The 21,980-nt window shown below is 39.1% G+C and overlaps 1 protein-coding gene across 20 annotated transcripts in view; it reads right to left on the bottom strand.

The window, feature by feature from the left end:
* Positions 1 to 21,980, bottom strand: part of ZNF536 (zinc finger protein 536) — a 343,101-nt gene that overhangs the window by 193,085 nt on the left and 128,036 nt on the right. For 15 of the 20 annotated variants that reach the window (XM_048073316.2, XM_048073327.2, XM_067004235.1 and 12 more), the window contains one exon: positions 20,111 to 20,191. The exons of 4 other annotated variants lie outside the window; for them this stretch is intronic. In XM_048073316.2, coding sequence (XP_047929273.2) covers positions 20,111 to 20,120 — 10 coding nt within the window. In that variant the 5' untranslated portion in view covers positions 20,121 to 20,191. Of the gene's footprint in view, positions 1 to 10,102; positions 10,167 to 20,110; positions 20,192 to 21,980 lie in introns of all 20 variants that reach the window. One more of the 20 variants, XM_067004231.1, reaches the window with a different exon arrangement.

Below are 21,980 nucleotides of genomic sequence, written 5' to 3'. Positions count from 1 at the left end.
GTGTTGCTCAGACGTCCCAAGCAGTCATTCACGTCAGGCCATACTCCTGTGCTCTGTAAAGCTCCAAGCATCATGGGCTCATCAAAGCATACTGTGATCAACACAACGAGAGGAGGGGAAGACATTTTCTGCAAATTCCTTTGCTGAGCACAGAAATAGTCAACAGCTTAATATAACGTCAATACAAACACTTAACAACTCAGAGGTAACTTGCCCAACAGCAGAGTACCCATCTGCTTCCTAGGCCAGAAAGGGACTGAATTTCAGGACTGTAGCAATGAGTATCCTTAACTGATCATTTCCACATCTCACTTAGGAAAAATCTTGCCATGTATCTTGACTTAAATAGATGGCTCATTCTCTGTAAAGCAGCCAGGGACAGAATCCAGGACTCTTGACTCCCATTGCTTAGTCCAGTACGCCAGATAGCTTTCTTTTATCAAACATAATTGACTGCTGAAAAGACTGTTTTTTTAACTCATGATGGACCTGTCAGCATAACATTTTTTGGTTAAAATATTGTGTAGGGCTATTTTGGTTGTTAATAACTGAGATTCTTGGCTGTTAATCCCTTCTACCTCCAGTTTCTGTCTTCTCTCCTTTCTTACCTCACCCCAATTGATTTATTTTTCCCTCTCCCTATAGCGCATGGACTTTGTGGCAAAAAGAAAAGACATAATTTAAAGGGTCACAGTCATTCTTTGATACAAGTGGCTTTAATGAGTTATTTTTAATACTAATTTCCAGGAAGAGGATAATGTTGAGAAAGCCTCAGTTTCATCAAGGTGAAAGATGAAGCTGAAAGAAGCGAGAATGCTGGGAGGCAGGTGGATGAGTGAAAAAGAAAGCAAACATTACTTAGGTGCTTCTTGTCTTCGTGCTCTCCAGAAAAAGTAGAAAGAGCAAATTCCTTGCAGAATTGAATGGAATAAGATAGATAAGGAAGCTCAACACAAACTCAGACTAACAATAGAAAAAATGCTCTTAATTAACACTCAATAAAAATAAAACTCTAAAAACACAAATCTCCTTTATCCTTTGGTGTTCTGGTTTGTGCACACTTTTACTGATATATTTCTACTGCTGTCATTTAACTTTATTAATTGATCCCTGCCCTGAGCACAAACACAGAGCTGGTAGCTCTGGAAGCCACCTAGCACCTCACATGATGCTTTCACACTGAGATAAGTGGTTTAGACTTAGAAGGTGTGGTTAGCAGTCACTGCACAGCGACGACACCGACAGCTTGATTTTGTAACTGCTATAATCATATCTACCCCAAGGTCAGAAATATGCACAGAACAAGCTCTTTTTCAGACTGTAATTTCAGAGAAGGAAAAAATATATATTTCTATCTGCAGTACTGCTAATCACACTGTTCTTTCTGAGGGCTTCTTGAGCAGAAATACAATCCTGAACAGGGCTGTCTATACTTAAAGCAACTGAGTTAGGGATATATTCCCGTATTTCCCTTGCTGCTTTTTAAATTATGTCTACCTGTCTGAGACAGATAACCCTGCTTCACAATAACACTGTTTCTTCCTCTGAACAATGGTGCGAAACAGTCGTAACAGTTCTGTGATTAAGCCAAGGAAGTGACAATGATGTCATATAAACAAACATAAAAAAGGGTCACATCTTCGCAGTACTTTTCAATTCGGGGAGGTATGAGCAGTTAAAAGAACAGGTAATTTCCTCCTACCTTGCGCCGCGAGGTCAAGTGCAGGAAACAGAAAGCCACATAGTGCATATATCAAAGAAAGCAAAGACGCAAGCACTGATTATGGTAAAACAGTACACACACTTAACTACAATGGCAGCATGACCTTCAGGATCCTGACAAGCTTAGCTCTGACCACTGTTTGGGTATCCCCATTTTATCTTGGCACAATAGCTTTGATCATTAATAGAAAAGGCACCGAAAACTTGACAGACACAGAGCAGAAAGATGAATACGGGGGATGAGGAATGTTAGAAAAGTACAATAACATATTTCAAAGCTATCTGCAGGACAAAAAATCCTTTAAAAATTTTTGATGTTAATTGCAATATTCTGGGCCCATGGCTGGAAAGACAACCTATCATGGTTGATAGGTGAGCAGCAACCAAGCTGACAAAGGAAGTCCGATAAATGCAGTCATGGGATGACAGACACTGGCAAGTTCAATTATGGTTGCCAAGTCAGTAGGGAGATGGACTCCACTAACTGCAATATATCCTTAACAGGCAGTGCTGGCCAAGTGCAGCTCTGACCAAACTCCTTCCAGTGACTGACAGCATCCCTAGAGGCTTTGGCCCTGCAACAGGCTGAGGGCAGCTGAGAAGCCCCAGTGACTGACTGAGTGCTTTACTGCAAGGATTTTGGATACAACATGCAAATAAACATAACCAACTCTCAGGAAGACAGTTTCAAGTCTCTTGAATAGCCTGTACAAATGAGCAGTTTGAATTCACTTTCTCCAGCTCATGTAAAACTTCACTTGATATTAATTTGCAAAATCATACTCTGAAGTAGCTATTTTTTAGACATAAACATCCAAGAAAGGCTATTTGGCGATTAACATATCTTTGCTGTAAACCTGCATGAATCTAGAAAATTTCAGCAAAATACGAAGCCAGACAAATGGCAAGGGAAAGGTTCAAGGAAGCAGCCACGGGAGGCAGGGAGTGGGCTCCCACTGCTTGCCACAGGACATCCAAATGCTCCTCACTGTACAGGACTCACCACCAAAAGCCCCAAAGCTGAGAACATTCAGTTCTCCCCAAAAACCTCTGTATTGCTTCATTTCCCTAAGCATAAACTCATTTTTCTGTTGTACTGACTTCCAGTGCCTTCCACCTATGCTTATATAGAGACTGATATTTATATCTAATTAAAATGATTTTTCTCTCCTTTACTTACTAATTTTGAATAGACCAGCTATTATTTGATGTGAGAAAGTATGATGGGAATGTATATAGCAAATTGTGGCTTCTCATACTTCAGTGCAAGATTATCTCAGAATTTAAGTCATATTTAATCAAAACATCAGGCTTCCTTGTAGTTCATTTTTCACTTTTTATTGTTATTTTTTAAGTCACAAAAAAAAGTCCTTTCTCAGATTTTGGTTGTTGGGTTTTATTTTCTTAGTGACTTTTTTTTTTTTACCAAAAAAAAAAAAGCTAATAACGCTGTTTCTAAACAACTTCTTCGTTCTCTTTCTAGATTTTCCAGAAATATTCTAAAAGGACAATGGTATAAAAATTATACTGTAAAAAAAGTAAGTACTTTGAATGAGCAGAGTTATTCAGTTATATCCCTCACTTATGAAACACCCGTATCATGTATCCTTTATCCAACAGCAGACTCTTTTAGCTTCAATCACAAGAGCTAACAATATGTTATTGATATGATTTCAGGAAACTGTCAGCAGGCAGCTTAACTTTCAGCTCGTCAGCTATGGTGAGTGTATGCACAAAACATACCTGTACCCCTCCTGCATGAAAGCTGGCAGCAACAGGAACATTCCTGTCAGCCGTCGGGGCACAATAAAGAGAAACATAAACAGGTTGTCTTCACTAAACGCAGTCTCACTCCTTACACAACTAAAATTCACCTCTGGTTTCACTGGGAATTTTAACTAGAATCAGAGAAGCGTATCAGAGCTCTGAGATACAGCTGAGTGCTCCCTGCGGGAATCCGCACTAAGGAACAGCCAGGCAGGTAACCAAAACCAGGGCTCTGTGCCCTCATCCCCTCCAGCCCTACTCGACCTCCTGCTTAGCACTAGGCCCTCCTACAGCAGTTGGCCTTTTGCATTTCTGTGAACAAGTTTCAGACTTCCACCTATTCTCTCCAATTATATTCAACACGAAATCAACAGGAAGACAACAGAGCAGGGCAGCTAACTGGGCCACCCCACCAAGAAAGAGTGGCTTAAATGATGCCTAATGTTGGGTACACCCTGAGCTCTCCAGCTGCAGTCAGGAGGTTGACTCCGACCAAGTGTGGTGGCCATCAGGACTTCTACTGCCCCCATATTCACTGGGGAGAGGGGTGCAATCAGAAATCAGAAAGAGATGAGGCTTTTCTGTACAAATATAAAACTTCTTCATTTCCAAGCACTTCTGCTTGAAGGAAAATAAAATTAGCACATAAATAAGTAAATAAAGTCCAGTATAGTCAAAGTTTTATGTTATCAACTACTATACCTTCAGGAGCTGAAGAATAACCACAAATGTCAGAAGGCAGAACAGGAAGCTAGAAGTGCCACTCTTCCCTAGTTTACAAAGCCAGTGATGTTTTTAAACCTAGTTTTCACATTAGTTTACAAGCTTTAATAATAAAAGACTATGTTACTATTAGATGTTGGTCATTTTTTTCTCTGACGAAGAAAAATAACAGGCTGCTGCAGGAGCTAGCACAGTTGGTTTTTCTTTTCAAATGATCAGAGAAAGTACTGTACTTTAAGGATGTGCCTTACTTGCTCTTAAAAGGGTAAAACGAAATATTCTTCCAGCTATTCTAAGCCTGCCATGTAAGTATTATGCTGTTACAGATTTCAAAAGGTTAGCTTCAATGAACCTGACATCAGTATAACCCAAAATAACCCATTCAAGAGAAAAGTAAGAAATAATTGCTGTTTTCTCTTTTTTTTTTCCTCAGCTATATTGCTATAATGATTTTGCATAACAGATTGAACAAAGTGCTGTTGTGACAGGTGGTAGAATTCAGCTAGTAAGCACAGAGACAGGGTTCAATTTAGTTTGTGAATCCTTTAATTGTTGTGCAGCTAATTAAAGAAGGTTCTTTACACTCGCAAGTGTTTACCGTTGCTAGTATGCATACATGAAAAATTAAATTGTGCCTTCAAGGGCTGAGAACTATAGAAAAATCATAGCTGATTCTGCAACATGCTTACTAGCTCAAAATAGCTGCTTTTCACAATTGGAATTTGTAAAACTTTTTGCTAAGCAAATATAGAGCTAATTAGAAGTGTTCGTTGGACCAATTAACATTTAAATAAATAAGCCATATTGCACATTTCACAGTCTTTATTTAATGATGCTTCTTAACTCTTTGGAAAGATTCCTTTAAGTACAAATAAGTTGTCATAAAAATGAAAGACAAAAATAACACCATAACAGTATATTCTATGCTTTTTTCTTCTCGCCTTGAAGTCTTTTCTAAAACTCTATACCTGTTACTGGGGACAGAGGGAATACACAAATCTGGTTCCTTCTTTCATCTTGTCAAGTTACCTCTCCACCCTCTTGAATACAAACAGCAAAACATATTTGATTACTATTTAAAGTGTTATGATAGCTCTGTTTGTTTTGCCCCATGGAAAAGAATCTGTTTTAGGAAAAAAAACAACAACAAAAAAAAAAACTTTTATCTCATAAAATGGCCATTGCAACTAAAAAGAAGGGTGTTCTCAGAAGAGATTGCTCTTAGAGTAACAAAAGCAGCAGTTTGAAAGTTTCACATACAAACAGAAGTGAAAAAGAAAATCTTTTTTTCAGGTCTACTGTTAGCGTTCCCATACCAAAACCAGTGTTTTTGTTATACCTAACCTCAGGGCTGCAATTGCCTGTCTCTTTGGGGTCAAGTGATATTTTGCTTTCAAAACAACTGTCTTTTAACTTAACAGTCCCTTTCAATCAATAAGACCCTTCAGTTTGTGTTGAACATAGATCTTCTCTCTCTCTTTCCACCTCCAAACCTCTACCTAACACAAAGGTTACATTAAAAACAGGGGGAAGGTTTCTTGCTACTTTTTTCTAAGATGCACTCCACTACCTTGTAATCATGCTAAGAGCTAACATGGAAGGACTCATTGTTGACCTTGGCTTTCAGCACAGAAAACCAAATTAACAAGGACCAATTAACATTTAAATAAATAAGGAAGATTAACAAAGAATATTCTGCATACAAAAAGGGTAAAATAAACTAAAAGAAAGAGTACAGCATTTCCCTCAATCAGCATGAATTGCCTGTTGGTGCATGGAAACATGGGCTGCTCCTTCCTGGACTGGCAAGGCCTGCTGAGCACCAAAAGGGATGCAGCCACCTGTGACATCAGGCAGTGCTCTCACACTGGCAAGCCCTTGGGAAAACGTGCAGAGACCCCACAGACGCACGATATACTTACTAACCAGAAGAAAGGTGTTGCCCATATTCATGGCCTCTGCTTTGCCTCTTCCACATGAGGTTTTTGGTATTTGTGATTGCCTGCATCTGGTATCCGCTGAGAAGCATGTGGTTTTGAGTTGACGGCTGATAAGAAAGGGGCCTAGACTGGACACCTATTTTATATATTACTACTTTAATTAGATTATTTACGTATTACTACTTTAATTTCATACACTTCCTTGAGCTTTTTTCAAGGATGTACCTGAAGATGCAACCGGAGTCAACACAGTGGTAGTTGCAGGGATTCCCTGTACCTCATGATCCAATGGTGCTATGCGAGGCAGGATGAAGATAAGGGGTTCAATCTCCCTTCATCTTCCCTGCCTCCTGCTCTTCCCTCAGGTAGAACTCTAAAGAAAACTTTCAATTGGCAAAGTTTCTCCACCAAATTTGGTTATTATTATACCAACAAAACAATTAAATCCTCCAAGTATTAGTCACCCACAAAGCCTACCTTTTACAAGAAAACTCCTCCTACATAAAGGTTATGAATAATTCTCAGAAGGTTACAACATGATCTATCATTTTAAATATTTGGATTTGGAGTACTGGTTCAGGCCTCTAACTGACAGTCACCTTTATGAATAGTTAAGAGTTCACAGAGATGATTATCATGTACTATTTAAATATGTATAAAGGACAAAGATAATGACAATACTTTGTACTCTAATAGAAGCTTCTGTCTGAAATTCTCAAAGGAGAGTCTAAGTCCTTACAGATGTACACTTACAGCTCATCTGACCTGCACACTTGGTCACCACTATTACTCTCATTTATCAGACTGGGAAACTGGTAGGCTCTCATTGCTGCGTTTCTCAAAACTGATAATGTGTAACTTAAGTAATAGAGCAGTTGAAGTTTTCCCAAATGAGTAACCCAAACTGAATCATCACTGTAGAAATTTTTACCAGTGATTTGTGCCAAGGCAGAAGTCAATGAGGAACAATGCAAGGTGCTCTTATAGATCCCGACTCCCATTCTTGTGATTTAAGAGAATTATCACCATGCCTTACCCAAGACACAGGCTGACTGATCAGTACTCTGTCCAGCCATAATAAGCCTTTCTGTAGCCTCAAAGATCATTTTAGATTTTTTTTCCACTCTTAAAACTAAAAAATAAAACAAACAAACAAACAAAGGGCTCTCACTTGGGAGCTATTCTTTCTTGTGTGAAAAGTGCTTCTCTGTACTTCTCTGGAATTACAGAACTTATATATAAAACTGCTTCCCCCAGGCACACCCCAAATCCTCTGCTTTGAAGAAGTTAAACTTTCCAGTCTTCTGATCAAGAATGTGGAAGAAAGGGACTCTGTTAGCCTATGAAATACAGAATTCTAACCACATGAAGATTTTGCACGTGCTCAATAGTATCTTTCATAGAAATCACGAAAATAGCTAGTAATTTCAAAGGGAAATGTAAAAAATAAGGACCCCAAATGTAAGCACTACTCCAATCAACTGTAAAGCTTGAAGTGCTGCTAAAAAGTTGGTTGGATTTGCAAACTGGACCTAGACAATTTGAACTAATAAAAACAAATCCAAAGGTCCTCCTGTCCTTAAGGCCATATTTACAAAAGGGTCAACTAGTCTTGAATAATTCTGCCAACATATTGGGAAAACATGCTTTACTTCCTACATTACTAATATGAGTAGTCTATTATACAACTTCATTTCATATACAAATAATTTTCTTAACCAAGAGGAAAAATGCAAAGAAAAATCACATCTCTCAAAGCACACAATTTTTCATGCTTCCTTTTACAATACTAACATTGCTTCAACATGTTAAAAAAATTCTCATAGAGTCAGAGCAGCACAGATGATATTCAGATCGCTCTTGTGAAACGAGTTAAAAATTATACATACAATATATACAATACATAGCATCTGAATGAGAGAGAAACTGGGAAAATCTGTTTTAATGTGATTGTTTTCAAAAACCTGAGCTAACTGGGAGCTGGTATCATGAAAACCCCTCTGAAAGACAACTTTTCTTGAGAAAAATGTACTGATGAAGTGGACTGGACTGGTTTTGTTCACTAGACAGTCTGTCCTGTCAGGGTGTCTGCGTTCCCTCCCTCTCTCACCTCAAGCCAACCAACTTGCCATAATTCCCCTGACAGCATTATACTCAGCAGCAACTTTTTTCCCCTCAATTCTTTAAATCAGAACGATGAGGTTACTGAAATAACATCCCAAGCCCCTGGCTGCACTACTGCTAACACAAGGGAGCTCTGATCTCATGTGATTTCCTATAGCTAGTCACAAACAGCAAGAGACTGAATTCCCTCATCTCAAATATAACCATCTAAAGTTAAGTAAAATTCAGAATAACATTCACAGATACAGAAGATCAGAAAATTGGTTCACAACAACTTATCACAGAGTAACATGTTAGCACAAGTTAACTGATTCACAGTAATTTTTAGTGTACATGCTCCTGGCAAATGTGATGTAAACTTACTACAGCTTTCAGTGAAAGACACTTCACTGGTTTCATTAGGGCTAAACTAATGCATTGCTTCTCGCATGCTGTGAGGCAGGAACTACTACAGAGACAGATACAGCAGCTGACAATTGGTAATCTGGGTATTGGATCAGTATTTATTGCTAGGTTCTGTGCTCTTTCGCCTGGATTCAGAAAATCAGGTATTTCAAACTGCAGTTTCTTTTGACAGGTTTTCATTAAAACACCCGAGTTAAAATTTTCATTACAAGCTATAAGACTTCTTCCTAGGGCCTGTTTGCTGTGGAAGTCCCATCAAACATGCAACAGGATATGAGCTGGCAAAAATAATAAAATAAAAAAAAATAAATCACAAACTAACCAAACTCCCTGATATGCAGCAATACCAAGGTTTAAGGCAGTGAGAGATACAAGCTTAAAAAGCTCTCATGATGGACCCAATCTACCAACCAACTTGGTGAAAATCTTTCCAATCCTCTTAATTAACTTTGGTTCAAGCCCGTGCTGAATTAGTGACAACCATTTATATCCACATATGATCTCTGTGCAGAATTTGAATTCCCAAATCTCTAGAGCTTACTGATACAAACAACCACATATACGCACAAAGATTTAATTTACCCTTACCCTTTATCTTTCATTGCACTCTTTGAAACTAAACACAAAAATCAAGGCCAGTATTTAGAGTTAAACTTTTTTTTGCCCCCTGGAAAATTACTTTCAGTAACCAAAAGCAATCTGAACTAAAACCAAACAACAATGTTTTCTAAAGTATGATGTACAAAACGCTAACAAAAAAATTCACCCATGTGTAATTTCACCATAAGCCACATACCATATAACTGCACACTATTCTGGTGTTTCTTCCTTACTCCAAAACACTGACTAGGTGAACAGAGAGTCTTACTTTACACATTACTGACTAGCTCTGTAAAGTTTTGTAAATGAAAATAAAAATAAAAATTCAAATGGCAAAAAAATAGGAAGGAGTTGATCAAGTGATACAAGACAGGAAAAAAAAAAAAAAAGAAAAAAGAAAAAAAACACAACAATGCACTGAAATTATTCCTAATGGCAATTATTTTCCTAATTCCTTTAGAGACTAAAACTAACCATTGAAAGTCTTTGCTTTATCTTAGATTTGCTATAGACTGGGTTCACGCTAAGACTGGATTTGGACTGATGAATCTGCTTCCTATAGAAGGTAAGCATAAATCATTTCAAGTAGGAAGAGGGAGCAGATGCAATATGCTATGCCCAACCTCTCACCAGAATCATCTTCTCTGCAGAAAAAAAAATATACTGGCTACAAAACATGCATCCCCACATACCAGTGGAAAAACTGGTATAGCTAATTTTATGTCTTCCAGCCTTGACATATGAATATGCTAAATACTTCTGTTCAGCTGTAGCCACGTCTACTCAAATCACAAATTATATAATAATGAAGAGTAACATACCTTCAAAATGAACATAAAACACATTTATTTTATAAGCCAGTCTACAGTCAGCTCTGTGTCTTTCCTAAATGAAGGAAAAGATATATTGCAAACTTAGTTCCAGAAGCTTACAATATAAAACTTTGGCAAAAATGCTTATAAGCAAAATACACATTTTTCCATACTGTTAACTGTTAATTTTATGAAACAACTAACATTGATCAGCATCAAAAATGTGAATATACTGTTCCTCAAAAAGCACCCATAACAATTTCTGCTTATCATAGAATCATAGGATATCCAAGTTGGAAGAGACCCACAAGGATCATTGAGTTCAACTCCTTGGTCCCCAGAGGACCACCCAATAAATAAATAAATAGAGCATGTGTCTAAGAGTGTTGTCCAAACAATTCTTGAACTCTGTCAGGCTCAGTGCCATGACCACTGCCCTGGGGAGCCTGTTTCAGTGCCCAACCATCCTCTTGGTGAAGAACCTTTTCCTGATATCCAGCCTGAACTCCTCTGTCGCAGCTTCAAGCTGTTCCCTTGGGTCCTAAAGGACCCAAAAAATTTTCAATAAGAAAATAGACAAATTTGTTCAATACACTTGATATCTCAGGCAGATCCAGAGTCATTTTACAGATGCAGAACAGAAGCTGAGGAAAAGTTAACTTGTAAATAAATACTGGTAGCATTGGCTAGAGCCATTTCTCTGCCAGACTATGAGATTGTCTAGCACATGATATGAGTTGCCCTTTCTGTTCTCATTGTAGCTTTTTTTTTTTTTTTTTAAGGACAGGATCCATCTCAGCTATTGGCAGCTGTTCTAGCATTTCATCTACCTATATTAGACATCCATCCTTAAAGAGAACAAAATCATGAAATCCTCTCAAAATCTGTGTCTGCTCTGTGGGGAGGGAATGCACATAATCTTTAAGACAGTTTTCTTTTACCCTGTTCAGAAAAAATAGGGTTCTGGAATCCAAGCAAACTATACTTAGTGTTTCACCAAAGGGCACACACCACTTCCGCTGTTTCAATATGAACACTTTTTTTCAATATCATTTTACAGGAATAAAGACTAAATTGTTACTTACAAGATTCATTTTGTAAAGACATTAATTAATGGACTACACATGCAAATGAGGTGGGGAATATTGTGCATTATTCTGTTGGCAAGTACATCATTTTAGTAATTAATGTTGACATCATATTTTTAAAATGCACTAAGCAATATAGACAATATATACTCTGCCCAGTGGTTGCTTTTTTTTTTTGGGGGGGGGGGGGGGGGGGTGTATGATTTGTTGTGTCTGAGCAGAAATGTTGCTACTACTGCAGTGGGGTTCCTCCATTGCCCAGGGAGGTCCTCCCTCACAGATTATCTCCCTCACAGATTTCAGGTAGAAAAGAGCTGATGGTAATCTTTCAACTTTGACCCATTCGCCAACGGACTCCGGTTCCCGTTCTCTTCCTTCCTCCTTCTCATACCTAATGTTCAAATAGCTGTTCTTTATTGTTTCCCAAATAAAGTGCAACCTTTCTTTCCACAGAAAATCAAAGATAGGAGAAAAGAAGGAGGCAATAGTTTAGTTCAGTGATGTAAACCCATGAAAGTCTTTCATCAGCTTCCCTGACAGGAACTGAGAAGATTAGAGATACCATTTATGCCTTTGAAAAAGAAATTCTGAGCATGTCTTTATCCTTCTCAACAAGGTAGTGTCTAAGCACCTTAATTCTTAGGTTCTAGGTATGTCAGAAGTTAGTGCTTTTTGTGACTCAAGGCTATTGTATTTTTTTTAGACGTTTATTGAACTGTTTATTATTATCTATTTATTGAGCCGTTTTCCATGGATGTCTAATCCTCTTCTGAGCCTGCTGATGCTGTCTGCCTCTACAAATTCCCTTGGGAGCAAGTTCCAGAAGTTCACTGCTGACTGTGTAAAAAAATATTTCCGGTTATCTGTTTTAAACTGATATCCTGCTACCTCCACTGGGGGGTTCTAGTTATGGCTTTGTGGGATTGGTGGAAAAGAAGGGAGCTGAGAGTTCTGGAAAAAACTATTGATGGGATTTTGCTTCTACAGCTATTCGTTTTTTCCCAGTGAAAAGTCAGTGTCCAAAAAGTTTCACTGAAACTTAGAATGTAAGATCCTGGCTTAACAGTATGAGACTCATTGAGCATCTTTGCTAATGTAGCTTAGCTAACACAGTCTACTGCTTCTTATAATTCAGCCCTGGATGATGAAAAGATAATACATTTTTTACAGCATCGAAGACTTCTTCCATGAGCTAATAATCAACCCCTGTATACAAGCAGTGTCTCTTTGAGTAAGAGTATTTGAGGATTGATAGTTTTATCATAATTGAAATGGTGCTTCTATCATGGCTGATGTTTATTCAGGTCTAGAGAGGAGTGGTGGGGGGAAATAAAAAAAAAAAAAAAACTTCCTATTTTGACTAAGAAGAAGATGAAAATGTCAGAACAAAGCTTTCACAACAGCACTTTTCAGAAATATTCACCCAAATTTGGGTTTGAAGGCTGCATAGACCTTCTACCCAAAGCCAATTCAACCGAGAGAGCCCAACAAAAACACTTCTTCATCTGGCAGGGACTGTTGTTCCAAGCTGTGTCCAGATGATACCCTCCACCCCACTCTTCAAAACTAAAACTATTATAAAAAATAACCATTCTTTTAACTTAGTTTAAAAAAAAAAAATCTCCCGACCATGGTTGAAGCCAAATGGCCCTTTAGGCTACTACTGAAGAATCAATTACATTAGCTGTAAGCCTAAGAGAGTCCTGGGGACAATCAGTCAGAGACATAATAGCTGTGAGGGAATTGTTAAGCAAATTGAGGGATTCTTTAGGTAATTGGGATTGGACAACCAGGTCATACTTAATTTGAAGCATCCATTCCATACAAGTACTTCAGAGGTATAGTAGGAACTACAGACAGTAAAGCCTAATCGTGCAGCTACTAACTCAGTGCTTTTAAAGGGACACCCCCCAGCTCCCTATTCCTCCCCCCCACCCCCAGACCCCCATCCAACCTTGTGCATAATATTTAAGAGCATTGTGCTCACTTTCTGCAGAGAAGAATTTAAGCAGCTACTGCAGGGTCAAATCAGGGAGCTGAATGCTCAGGGAGCTCAGCAGCCTTCAGGGAGAACCCGTAGTGCTTATTCACAGCCCTAGCCAGGGACACTAAATGCTCAGGGTTTCCTACCAAAACTGAGAAGCAGAAAAATGGACAATTCAATGTTTTAAGATAGTCCAAAGATAGTGGGGAAGTACATTTTTCTCTTTCTGTTGTTGACTGTGTCTTTAGCATGCTAAATGTACACTTAACTACAAATTCTGGTCTTCCAAGGAGACACTGCACAAATTCACAATGCCTACTTCAAACTTTGAAATAAAGTTTAGGGAATAAATACTTTCCAGGAAAAAAGAAATTGTCAGTTCTGAGAGGTCATTCCAAGGGGACTACTCAGAGGTTTCAGATCAAATTAGATTTCGCACCATAGTTAGAGAGGGAAGTATTCCAAAATCAAAAAGTTCTTAATCTACTTTGTCCATTGAAACAACTTTCAGGAAAAAAAAAAAAAAAAAAAAAAAAAGCATGTCCAAAGTTCATCTTCATGTCCAGTTTGCTTTTGGAGAAACCTGTTGCAAGAAGCTACTGCTGATATTTTTTGGCTTCTCCAGAGAAGCAAGCCAATTGGGTTGTTACGATAGGGACTGCAGTCCCAAGAGAGATTAATTCTTTGTTGGACTGCCCTGAAATTTCACAAGGTAGACAAAGAGAGCCAGCAAACATGGCCCTAAGAGTGCCAATATCAAAGCCAACAAATCCTCATCTCCCTTTTCTCAGATTCTTTTCTGGAACTAACTTGAGGAGAAACCCTAATTCTGGGTCTCTTGGCAAAGAGTACCTAAAATAATTGCCCAGAATGGAAGATTCTGCTAGTGCCACAATTCTTTGGCAAGGCAAGACAAAAACTGGGAAGAGAGGGATAAAGAACAGAACCTGGATGACTGAAGGGTGCCAAAGCAAGAGCTTTGCGCCAGTTGCCATTCTGCTTGAAATCTGCACTGAGGAGCCCAGTGGTCTCTGCTCCCAGCAAGCTGGCCATGGCATAGAAGAGTTGGCTACGGCTGACCCTGGCAGCACAGCTGATGACAGCAAAAACTCAGAGCAGCAGACGGGCCAATAGCCCATTGGTAGAGGTCAGGAATATCTGATCATGCACGCTTCTGCCATTAGAGAGCTCTCACTGAGTACAAATCCAGCCCATTTCATGTTCCTGTTTTAGGTAATGTTTTAACTGCTTATCAGATCGGTTAGCATTTTTCTAGCCTTGACAGAACAAAAGCCAACAACAGACACCGGATGCAATTCTACCTCTAATGTTTAGAGCTGTGACATGATCTATTCAGCCAGGTTATAGCTTTCTAACGTTATCCAGCAGAATGCCAGTAGTCACCCAGCAACAGCAGCTTTTACATAGGGAAACCATGTAAAACAGAAAAAATGTAAAACCCCTGATCTGGAACATACTGCCTTAACTGAAGAAAGTCTTTCCACTCCACACACTACACTAACACCAATTTAGGTGAGTGAGCAGGCGATCAATCTCCCATGAGACCAGTTAAACAGGCTATGGTATACCAGCTGAATTGCCTGGACAACATCAGGAGTCAAAGCCTGAGGAGCACTTGAAGAGCACAGCAAATAACCCATCTACAAAAATAATCATCATCAAAAACAGTCATCCACAAAATTTTTGCCAATCAGTGTTTTGAAAAATGAGCCATCACTTTCTGTGAAGATAACGGATGGGAATTCAATCTGTGTCACAGCTACAGGAAAAAAAAATGTCTGTTGCTTTGGACTACAAGTTTGCTGAGAGCACAAAATTTGGACTTAGTGCATTACGATGTCAAAATGGTCAGGGTTAGATGTGGCTTTCTTTTGTCCAGAGTGCTGCAAATAAATCTATTTTGTGTGTAGGAAGAAAGCCGAGATGAAAAATTTATGCCAGCAGCATCTTTAAGAGACCTTACTTGGTACAACCTGGGTGAAACTTCAAGAACAGTAAAGGCAGTCAAATTAGTACCTACAAGTAGAAACAAATATTTACAATATGACTGATAATGATCTAGCCTCTTACAAGTCCCAGATCAACAAAGGAAGCAATATGATACTGTTCAGAGGTGCTTCTGCTAACACATTTAGCAACAAAATAATTGGAAAAAAGTAATAAATAGTCATTAATGCAGCTTTTTTATGTTTTAAATAGGCTATGCTTCTGTGACAATTATTAAACAGTTCTGAAGTACCAGAAGTTTGGAAGTCCCATTCACTGTATTTGCTTTCTACAGCTGCATCCCCACAGTCATTAGCAACGGTATATTTTCAAAGGATATATGTAGCAGTCATGCTTAACAAAGGCTACTTACCCCTCAAAACTGGGGAGGATGCATAGTTTACTGTTGACATCATAAACGTCAGGTATCTCAATGCCGTCTTTATATGGCCATGAGTGCCTGAGACGACCAATGGAGAGTATCTACATACAACGGAATACCTCATATCCAATACATGCGATCTTTGAACAAGTAGACAAATTAAATACAAAATTCAGGATTCTTCATTTAGGGCAACAGTACCATCTGAAGCTCTAATTTATCATGTGTTGTACCTTTCAATCTTGTATTTTATGGATGCTGCTCTACTTTGGAAGAAGTTATATTGAAAAACCTGAATGCCACCTGAGAGAAGCTTTACTCGGCCTCAAGATGGATGTTTTTGCCTATCCAAAAATCAGACAGTATGGACCACAAAAGTGCCAGCTTCAATCATAGCTGATAACATTTTGACACACAATGGAGTTAATTGGTCTAGACACTGGGAGATGTCACCTGCTTCCATCCTGCTCCATTTCTGACATGAGCAGACTACCATAATACATTACTGTACTTCAGGGTCAGGCTCCAGCTGCCCTCCATGTCCAGACACAGAGGGCAGGGAGAAAAGGGAGATTTGCTTTGACACCTGGGAATAACTGCATCACCTTGGGAGACTGCATTTCAAATCTTGCATCTGATTATAATTACTTGGTGATGATCTACTCCCCCTTTAGATTAATTTTAAATGTTTCTGAGTTGGAGAGATGAATGACTGGAATTATATGGGAAGAGTTAGAGTGATAGGAGAAGGACATAAAAGAACTCTTGTTCTTTCAATTCTTGTAGTTGGCAAAAACCTTAAGAAACTATTGCGAATTAATTTTCCTCACAGTGGTAACCTGTGTAATTGTAACCTGTAACCAGTTAAAACCATAATGTCACTTGGTTCATAATAACTGCTGACTGTTGTGACTAAAATATTTCATAACTTTGGTATAGGGAGAGGAGAAGAAACACGGCACCATTCGTGCTGAATGCACATCACTGCTCTTACTCTATGTTCTTTTACACCTTAGAGAGATGATAGATGAACTTGAAGGTTTCACATTCTCCTGCCGAGTCTCTCTTATGTTGATGATCTTCCTCTTTTCAGATCCACAAAACAACAACATGATTACTTATAAGAAAAGGTACTAGTTAAAATTCAGAAGTAGAAACAAAATTAATGTACTTCATCAGAACCTGAGGCCCGGGTTCTGCCATGTTCTGCAGGTACCATGCCCAATGCCACCCTAAGGAAATTTAAGGAATGCTGCCTTGCACCTGTGGGGTTTCCATACTGCCCTCCCCTACTGAGCCTGAGAACAGCCTATATAATCCAGAATCAGGAAGATAGCATGCCTTCTGATTAATGAATGCATTGAAATCTGGATAGGATCTGGATAGGCTGGAGCAATGGGCTGAGGTCAACTGTATGAAGTTCAACAATGCCAAGTGCCGGGTCCTGCACCTGGGGCGTAACAACCCCAAGCAGAGCTACAGGCTGGGAGATGAGTGGCTGGAAAGCTGCCTGGCCGAGAAGGACCTGGGAGTATTGGTTGATAGTCGGCTGAATATGAGCCAGCAGTGTGCCCAGGTGGCCAAGAAGGCCAACAGCATCCTGGCCTGTATAAGAAGCAGTGTGGCCAGCAGGTCTAGGGAAGTGATTGTGCCCCTGTACTCGGCTCTGGTGAGGCCGCACCTTGAGTACTGTGTTCAGTTTTGGGCCCCTCGCTACAGGAAGGACATGGACGTGCTCGAGCGAGTCCAGAGAAGGGCGACCAAGCTGGTGAGGGGTCTGGAGAACAAGTCTTACGAGCAGCGGCTGAGGGAGCTGGGCTTGTTCAGCCTGGAGAAGAGGAGGCTCAGGGGCGACCTTATCGCTCTCTACAGTTACCTTAAAGGAGGCTGTAGAGAGGTGGGGGTTGGTCTGTTCTCCCACGTGCCTGGTGACAGGACGAGGGGGAATGGGCGAAAGTTGCGACAGGGGAGTTTTAGGTTGGATGTTAGGAAGTACTTCTTTACCGAAAGGGTTATTAAGCATTGGAATGGGCTGCCCAGGGAGGTGGTGGAGTCACCATCCCTGGAGGTCTTTAAAAGACGTTTAGATGTAGAGCTTAGCGATATGGTTTAGTGGAGTACTTAGTGTTAGGTCGGAGGTTGGACTCGATGATCTTGAGGTCTCTTCCAACCTAGAAATCTGTGATACTGTGAAATTTCACAGTCCAAGATACATATTCATTGTTGGCTCTTCCCCAGCTGATACTGATACTTAGTCTCATGATACTTCATTACTGATATATACGAGTACGGTGAAATCTCTAATGTAGTGTCTGAACCCTAGCTCAGCCATGCCAGACAGAATGCCTGGCTTGATGTCTTCTTTCATCTGCCCCATTTTACCAGCTTTCAAGAAGATGGCTGTCTTAATCTCTTTCATTTAGAGGAAGGTATCTGAGAATAGGAAATAAAACTGACCAGTAAGAAAGGAGCAGCTGCTATAACCAAACTGGTGATGACACTGCCACCATCAAAGAGAACTGAGAAATTCCTATTACCTTCTATCTAGCCATCATCTCAGATATTCAATATGTTTTAAGTGCACAGGCTTAATTTGTTTTTGCACACATCATGAAAACAAATATAAGGAAAGACCACCATGTGGTTGAATCTGCAATCAACTAGTTGATATACCAAAAAAGTGGTAGGCCATAAAACCAGTATAGTCAATTTAATCTAATAAAATACATTGGAGTCTTCTTCCACATACCGTTAGTCTTAAAAATAGTCTTTATGCATATGAGAAAGCCGGTGATGTTTACAAGAATAATGGTTTGCATCATTGGGCAATAAAGCCTGATATTCTCTTCGCAAACAGATAAATATTTGTACGCTGGTACTGTGTGACCATCTACCCAAATATTATGTGTGCACATAGAATAGAGCACATTTTGCCAGTTGCTTTGTTTTGCCAGTTGCTGAAACTATAGCAACTGTTTCCTTTTCTTCCTTTCTAAGCTCCACTAGTCCATAAGAGCAAAAACCACAGTCTGCACTGATACTGAGGACAAATAAGTGATTCATGGGGACTTAATACTACTAAACACTTATATAGTACTTTATATATTCAGAGTGTTGTACAAACATTAACAAATTAATCCTCACAGCAACCTGCAGGGTACATAAGTATTTTCCAAAATAGGGCCAAATTTGTTGCTCATGTATACAGCTGTGACAGAGCTACACCCACTGACATCAGGAATAGATTTAGACATAGAAATCAGCAGCAGTACATGACACAAAACCATGCCGGAAGACTTGTCAAAGAACTCAGATTAGGATTCAGAAGATCTCATCTCACACACAATTTCTCTCTTGCACATATTTGCTTTCATTCTTTTTTCTACTACCCCATGACTGCTGGGCTGTTTTTATTAAACTCCTATACACACTAATACAACTTAACCAGTGAGATACCACCATTTTACACTGGAAACTCACACCTATGTTAAGGAGTATGAATGAATGAGAAAGCCCACCAAAAGAAGTGGATTGTTGTTTACATTGCCAACAGAAAAGTAAACAGTAATGATATGTATCATATTTATTCTACTGGAATGGCCACATCCACTGCCTAAAAAAAGGACTCTTAATTACAAGAATTATGAAGGTTACAAGAATTAGTATGAAGTGCAGAATATATGGAGTTGCAAGGATGTATATGAATAACAGCATCAATTAAGAGGGTTTTATAATGTTTTTAACATATAAGTATTTAATGCAACAAGCATTTATTGAGGTTTCAAAGAAAATCCTAAAATTAATAACCAGGAATGACGCTGATTACAACACTGACTGCATTTGCTGGATATGCTGGTGGTGCTTATAAAGCCTAGAGGTGGTTTAAAGGCTCGAAATGAAATACTAAGAAGGCTACATTACCCACTATCCAAAAAGCAATGTCAATATCAGACCTTTTGTTGTTAAAATTCAAAACATATGAACTTCATTAACACATAACCTGGTTGTATTGGTATAAAAAAAGAAGGGAGGTGATCACTTAATAGGTAATCACTGAAGTATGGGATGAACCAAAGAGAGTCCACCCAAATCTAAAAATGCTGCAATTCTTATCATGAAACTATCATCAAGAGAGATGAAGAAACTGGATGATGAGCATGGCTGATGAAGGTTTGAATTCAGATGGCGGGTAACCCTGGGATTCGCTGCCCACAGGCTCCATGTGGCCCTGAAGGGGGCAGTGCTTTCAGAACAGCTGGCAGGGTTTATCTGCTCAACTTTCTCCAGCCCTGAAAACAGTCTGGCAGCCTTGTAGCGCTCCTTGCTCTCAGATGTACCTTTTTCTTCTTTTATGATCAATAGTCCCAGGAGAGACTTCAGAGAAAATGCTGGCCTCAAGTACTCAAAATATTTGAGAGTTAAGTCTGGCATTTTTAGAATACCTGTGGGTAGCCTGGCAAATCAAGTATCCCACATTCACCCACCTCTAATGATGATTATTATGCACCAGCAGCTGTCTACAGTTCAATGGATGAGGATCTAATTGATCTCATTACCTCCCCCCATATAAAGTGAAGTGTGTTGCCACTCTGTGGGTTTGTGATTCCTGTGCTGATTGAAGGTCTTGTGCTGGAGACCTGGAAACAGAGTATTTGGTAGTCCTGTTAGTTTGCTCTAAGCTGGTCAAAATCCACAGAAACAAGCATCGTGTAATATACTGTATAATATAGTACAGCGTGGCTTTTGTCTTACCAGCTTAATATGGAATAGCTCTGATAGCATTCATATGAATATTAATTTTGTAATAATAAAGCAAGAGACTGGTGTATTAGTTATGCGTTCTTTTGTTACTTTTAGTATTTAATTATTATTATTAATGCTATTATGTCCAATTTCCCCTCACCTCGCTCACCCTCACAGTCTCCACTGCAGTGCCCTGTCTCAGGCAGCGAGATCCTTCTGGAGCCAACAACAATGTTACTCAATTAACCCTCTGGCAGGGGATGCTACAGTATGTAACTGGTGTTGCTTTCTCTCCTACAAGTCTTTGCACATCATTTCTGTCGTGCTCCCGATGAGCCAGCCAAGGATCCAAAGCACTGTCTTCGACTCAGGTTGCCTGTCTGGCCCCGCTGCCCAGCCCTGCATGTGGTTCTCCATGCAGCAGGTAGAACTGAAATATTTATGCACGTGTGCTCGGGTGAGATATATCTGTATTTCAGATTTTAAAAGTTGCGTTTCCAAAAAAAGAAAAGCCATTTGCAGAAACAAAAGGCCTGAGTCTACCTCTTTTAGATGGGGGCAATTGCTCTCTCTTTAATAAAGTTATACCTGATTTATAACAGTATGAGGGGAGATTCTGGCCCATAATATAATATAAAATGCTCAGCTTTCTGCAGTTTGCTTATTCATAAAAATTACTCCAATGTCACTGCGGAAAAGATGCAATGAAAAATACCTATTACTCTGCAGCTATGCAATTGCCAAGTCTCTCTTGTTTTTTAAAGAATACCACTGTTCATTTGCTAGTCTACAGTAGATATATTTTTTAACATAAAACCACTATATTTAATTGGTTATGGATCTCAGTTCTTTTAGCACTACTGGAAATCACACAAAAACACATTAGTACAGAGCAATTAGTGCAATGGCAGTAAACAACTAAGGCACTATTAAGCAGTGGGTGATTAAATAGTATTACTTCTTTATTTTTTATGATATTAGACTTAGAGAAGATTTTAAACATATAATCCTGGTAGTATCAATAAATTATATGAAGGGCAGGTGTCTAACTTTCTTAAGACAATTGTAGTCAGGGCACTTCAGTTTATAAGAAAGATTTTCTTTTAATAGAAGATCTGTCTCTTTATACAGTATATTGCACTATTTCTTATCTCACTACACTGGGACATTTATACAGTAATATTATTTAATGGGAGTTATGAAATCACACACTGTTCCTTCAGAAAATAATACCCATATCTCTACCACCAAGGAACAAAGAGCTACCAAACTCCCAAAATAATACGCAATTATTTATATCTGTTCAAAGAACAAATCGGGTACTATTTGACAAATTTACTACAATGGGCTATAACAAACACTGTGATAAGTTAGCTTGAATGGCAGTAACCTTCAGGCAACGTAAAAGACGAGAATCTGACCCAAGGACAGAACCCTTGTGGTATACCTTTTTAATCTGCCTAGCCCTCACAATCTCTCTGGACTCTGTACTTGTTTATAGATCATCCTCATGGTCTGGCACATCTTTTCCTCGGCATCTGATTAAGTTAACAATGTGCTGCTATTTGCATGCAGATTTGCCAGGCCTTTCTCTACAGCTGCTCCCAAAGACTTGGTCTTTCTCTGTAATGTGATAGCACAGCAGTCAGTAAATGCAATCTTTGTCAAACCCAGGTGTGCTCT

The sequence above is a fragment of the Anser cygnoides genome, chromosome 12 (genome assembly GCF_040182565.1).
Source record: "Anser cygnoides isolate HZ-2024a breed goose chromosome 12, Taihu_goose_T2T_genome, whole genome shotgun sequence".
NCBI classification, from domain to species: Eukaryota; Metazoa; Chordata; class Aves; order Anseriformes; family Anatidae; genus Anser; species Anser cygnoides.
This window is presented reverse-complemented; position numbering and strand designations above follow the sequence as displayed.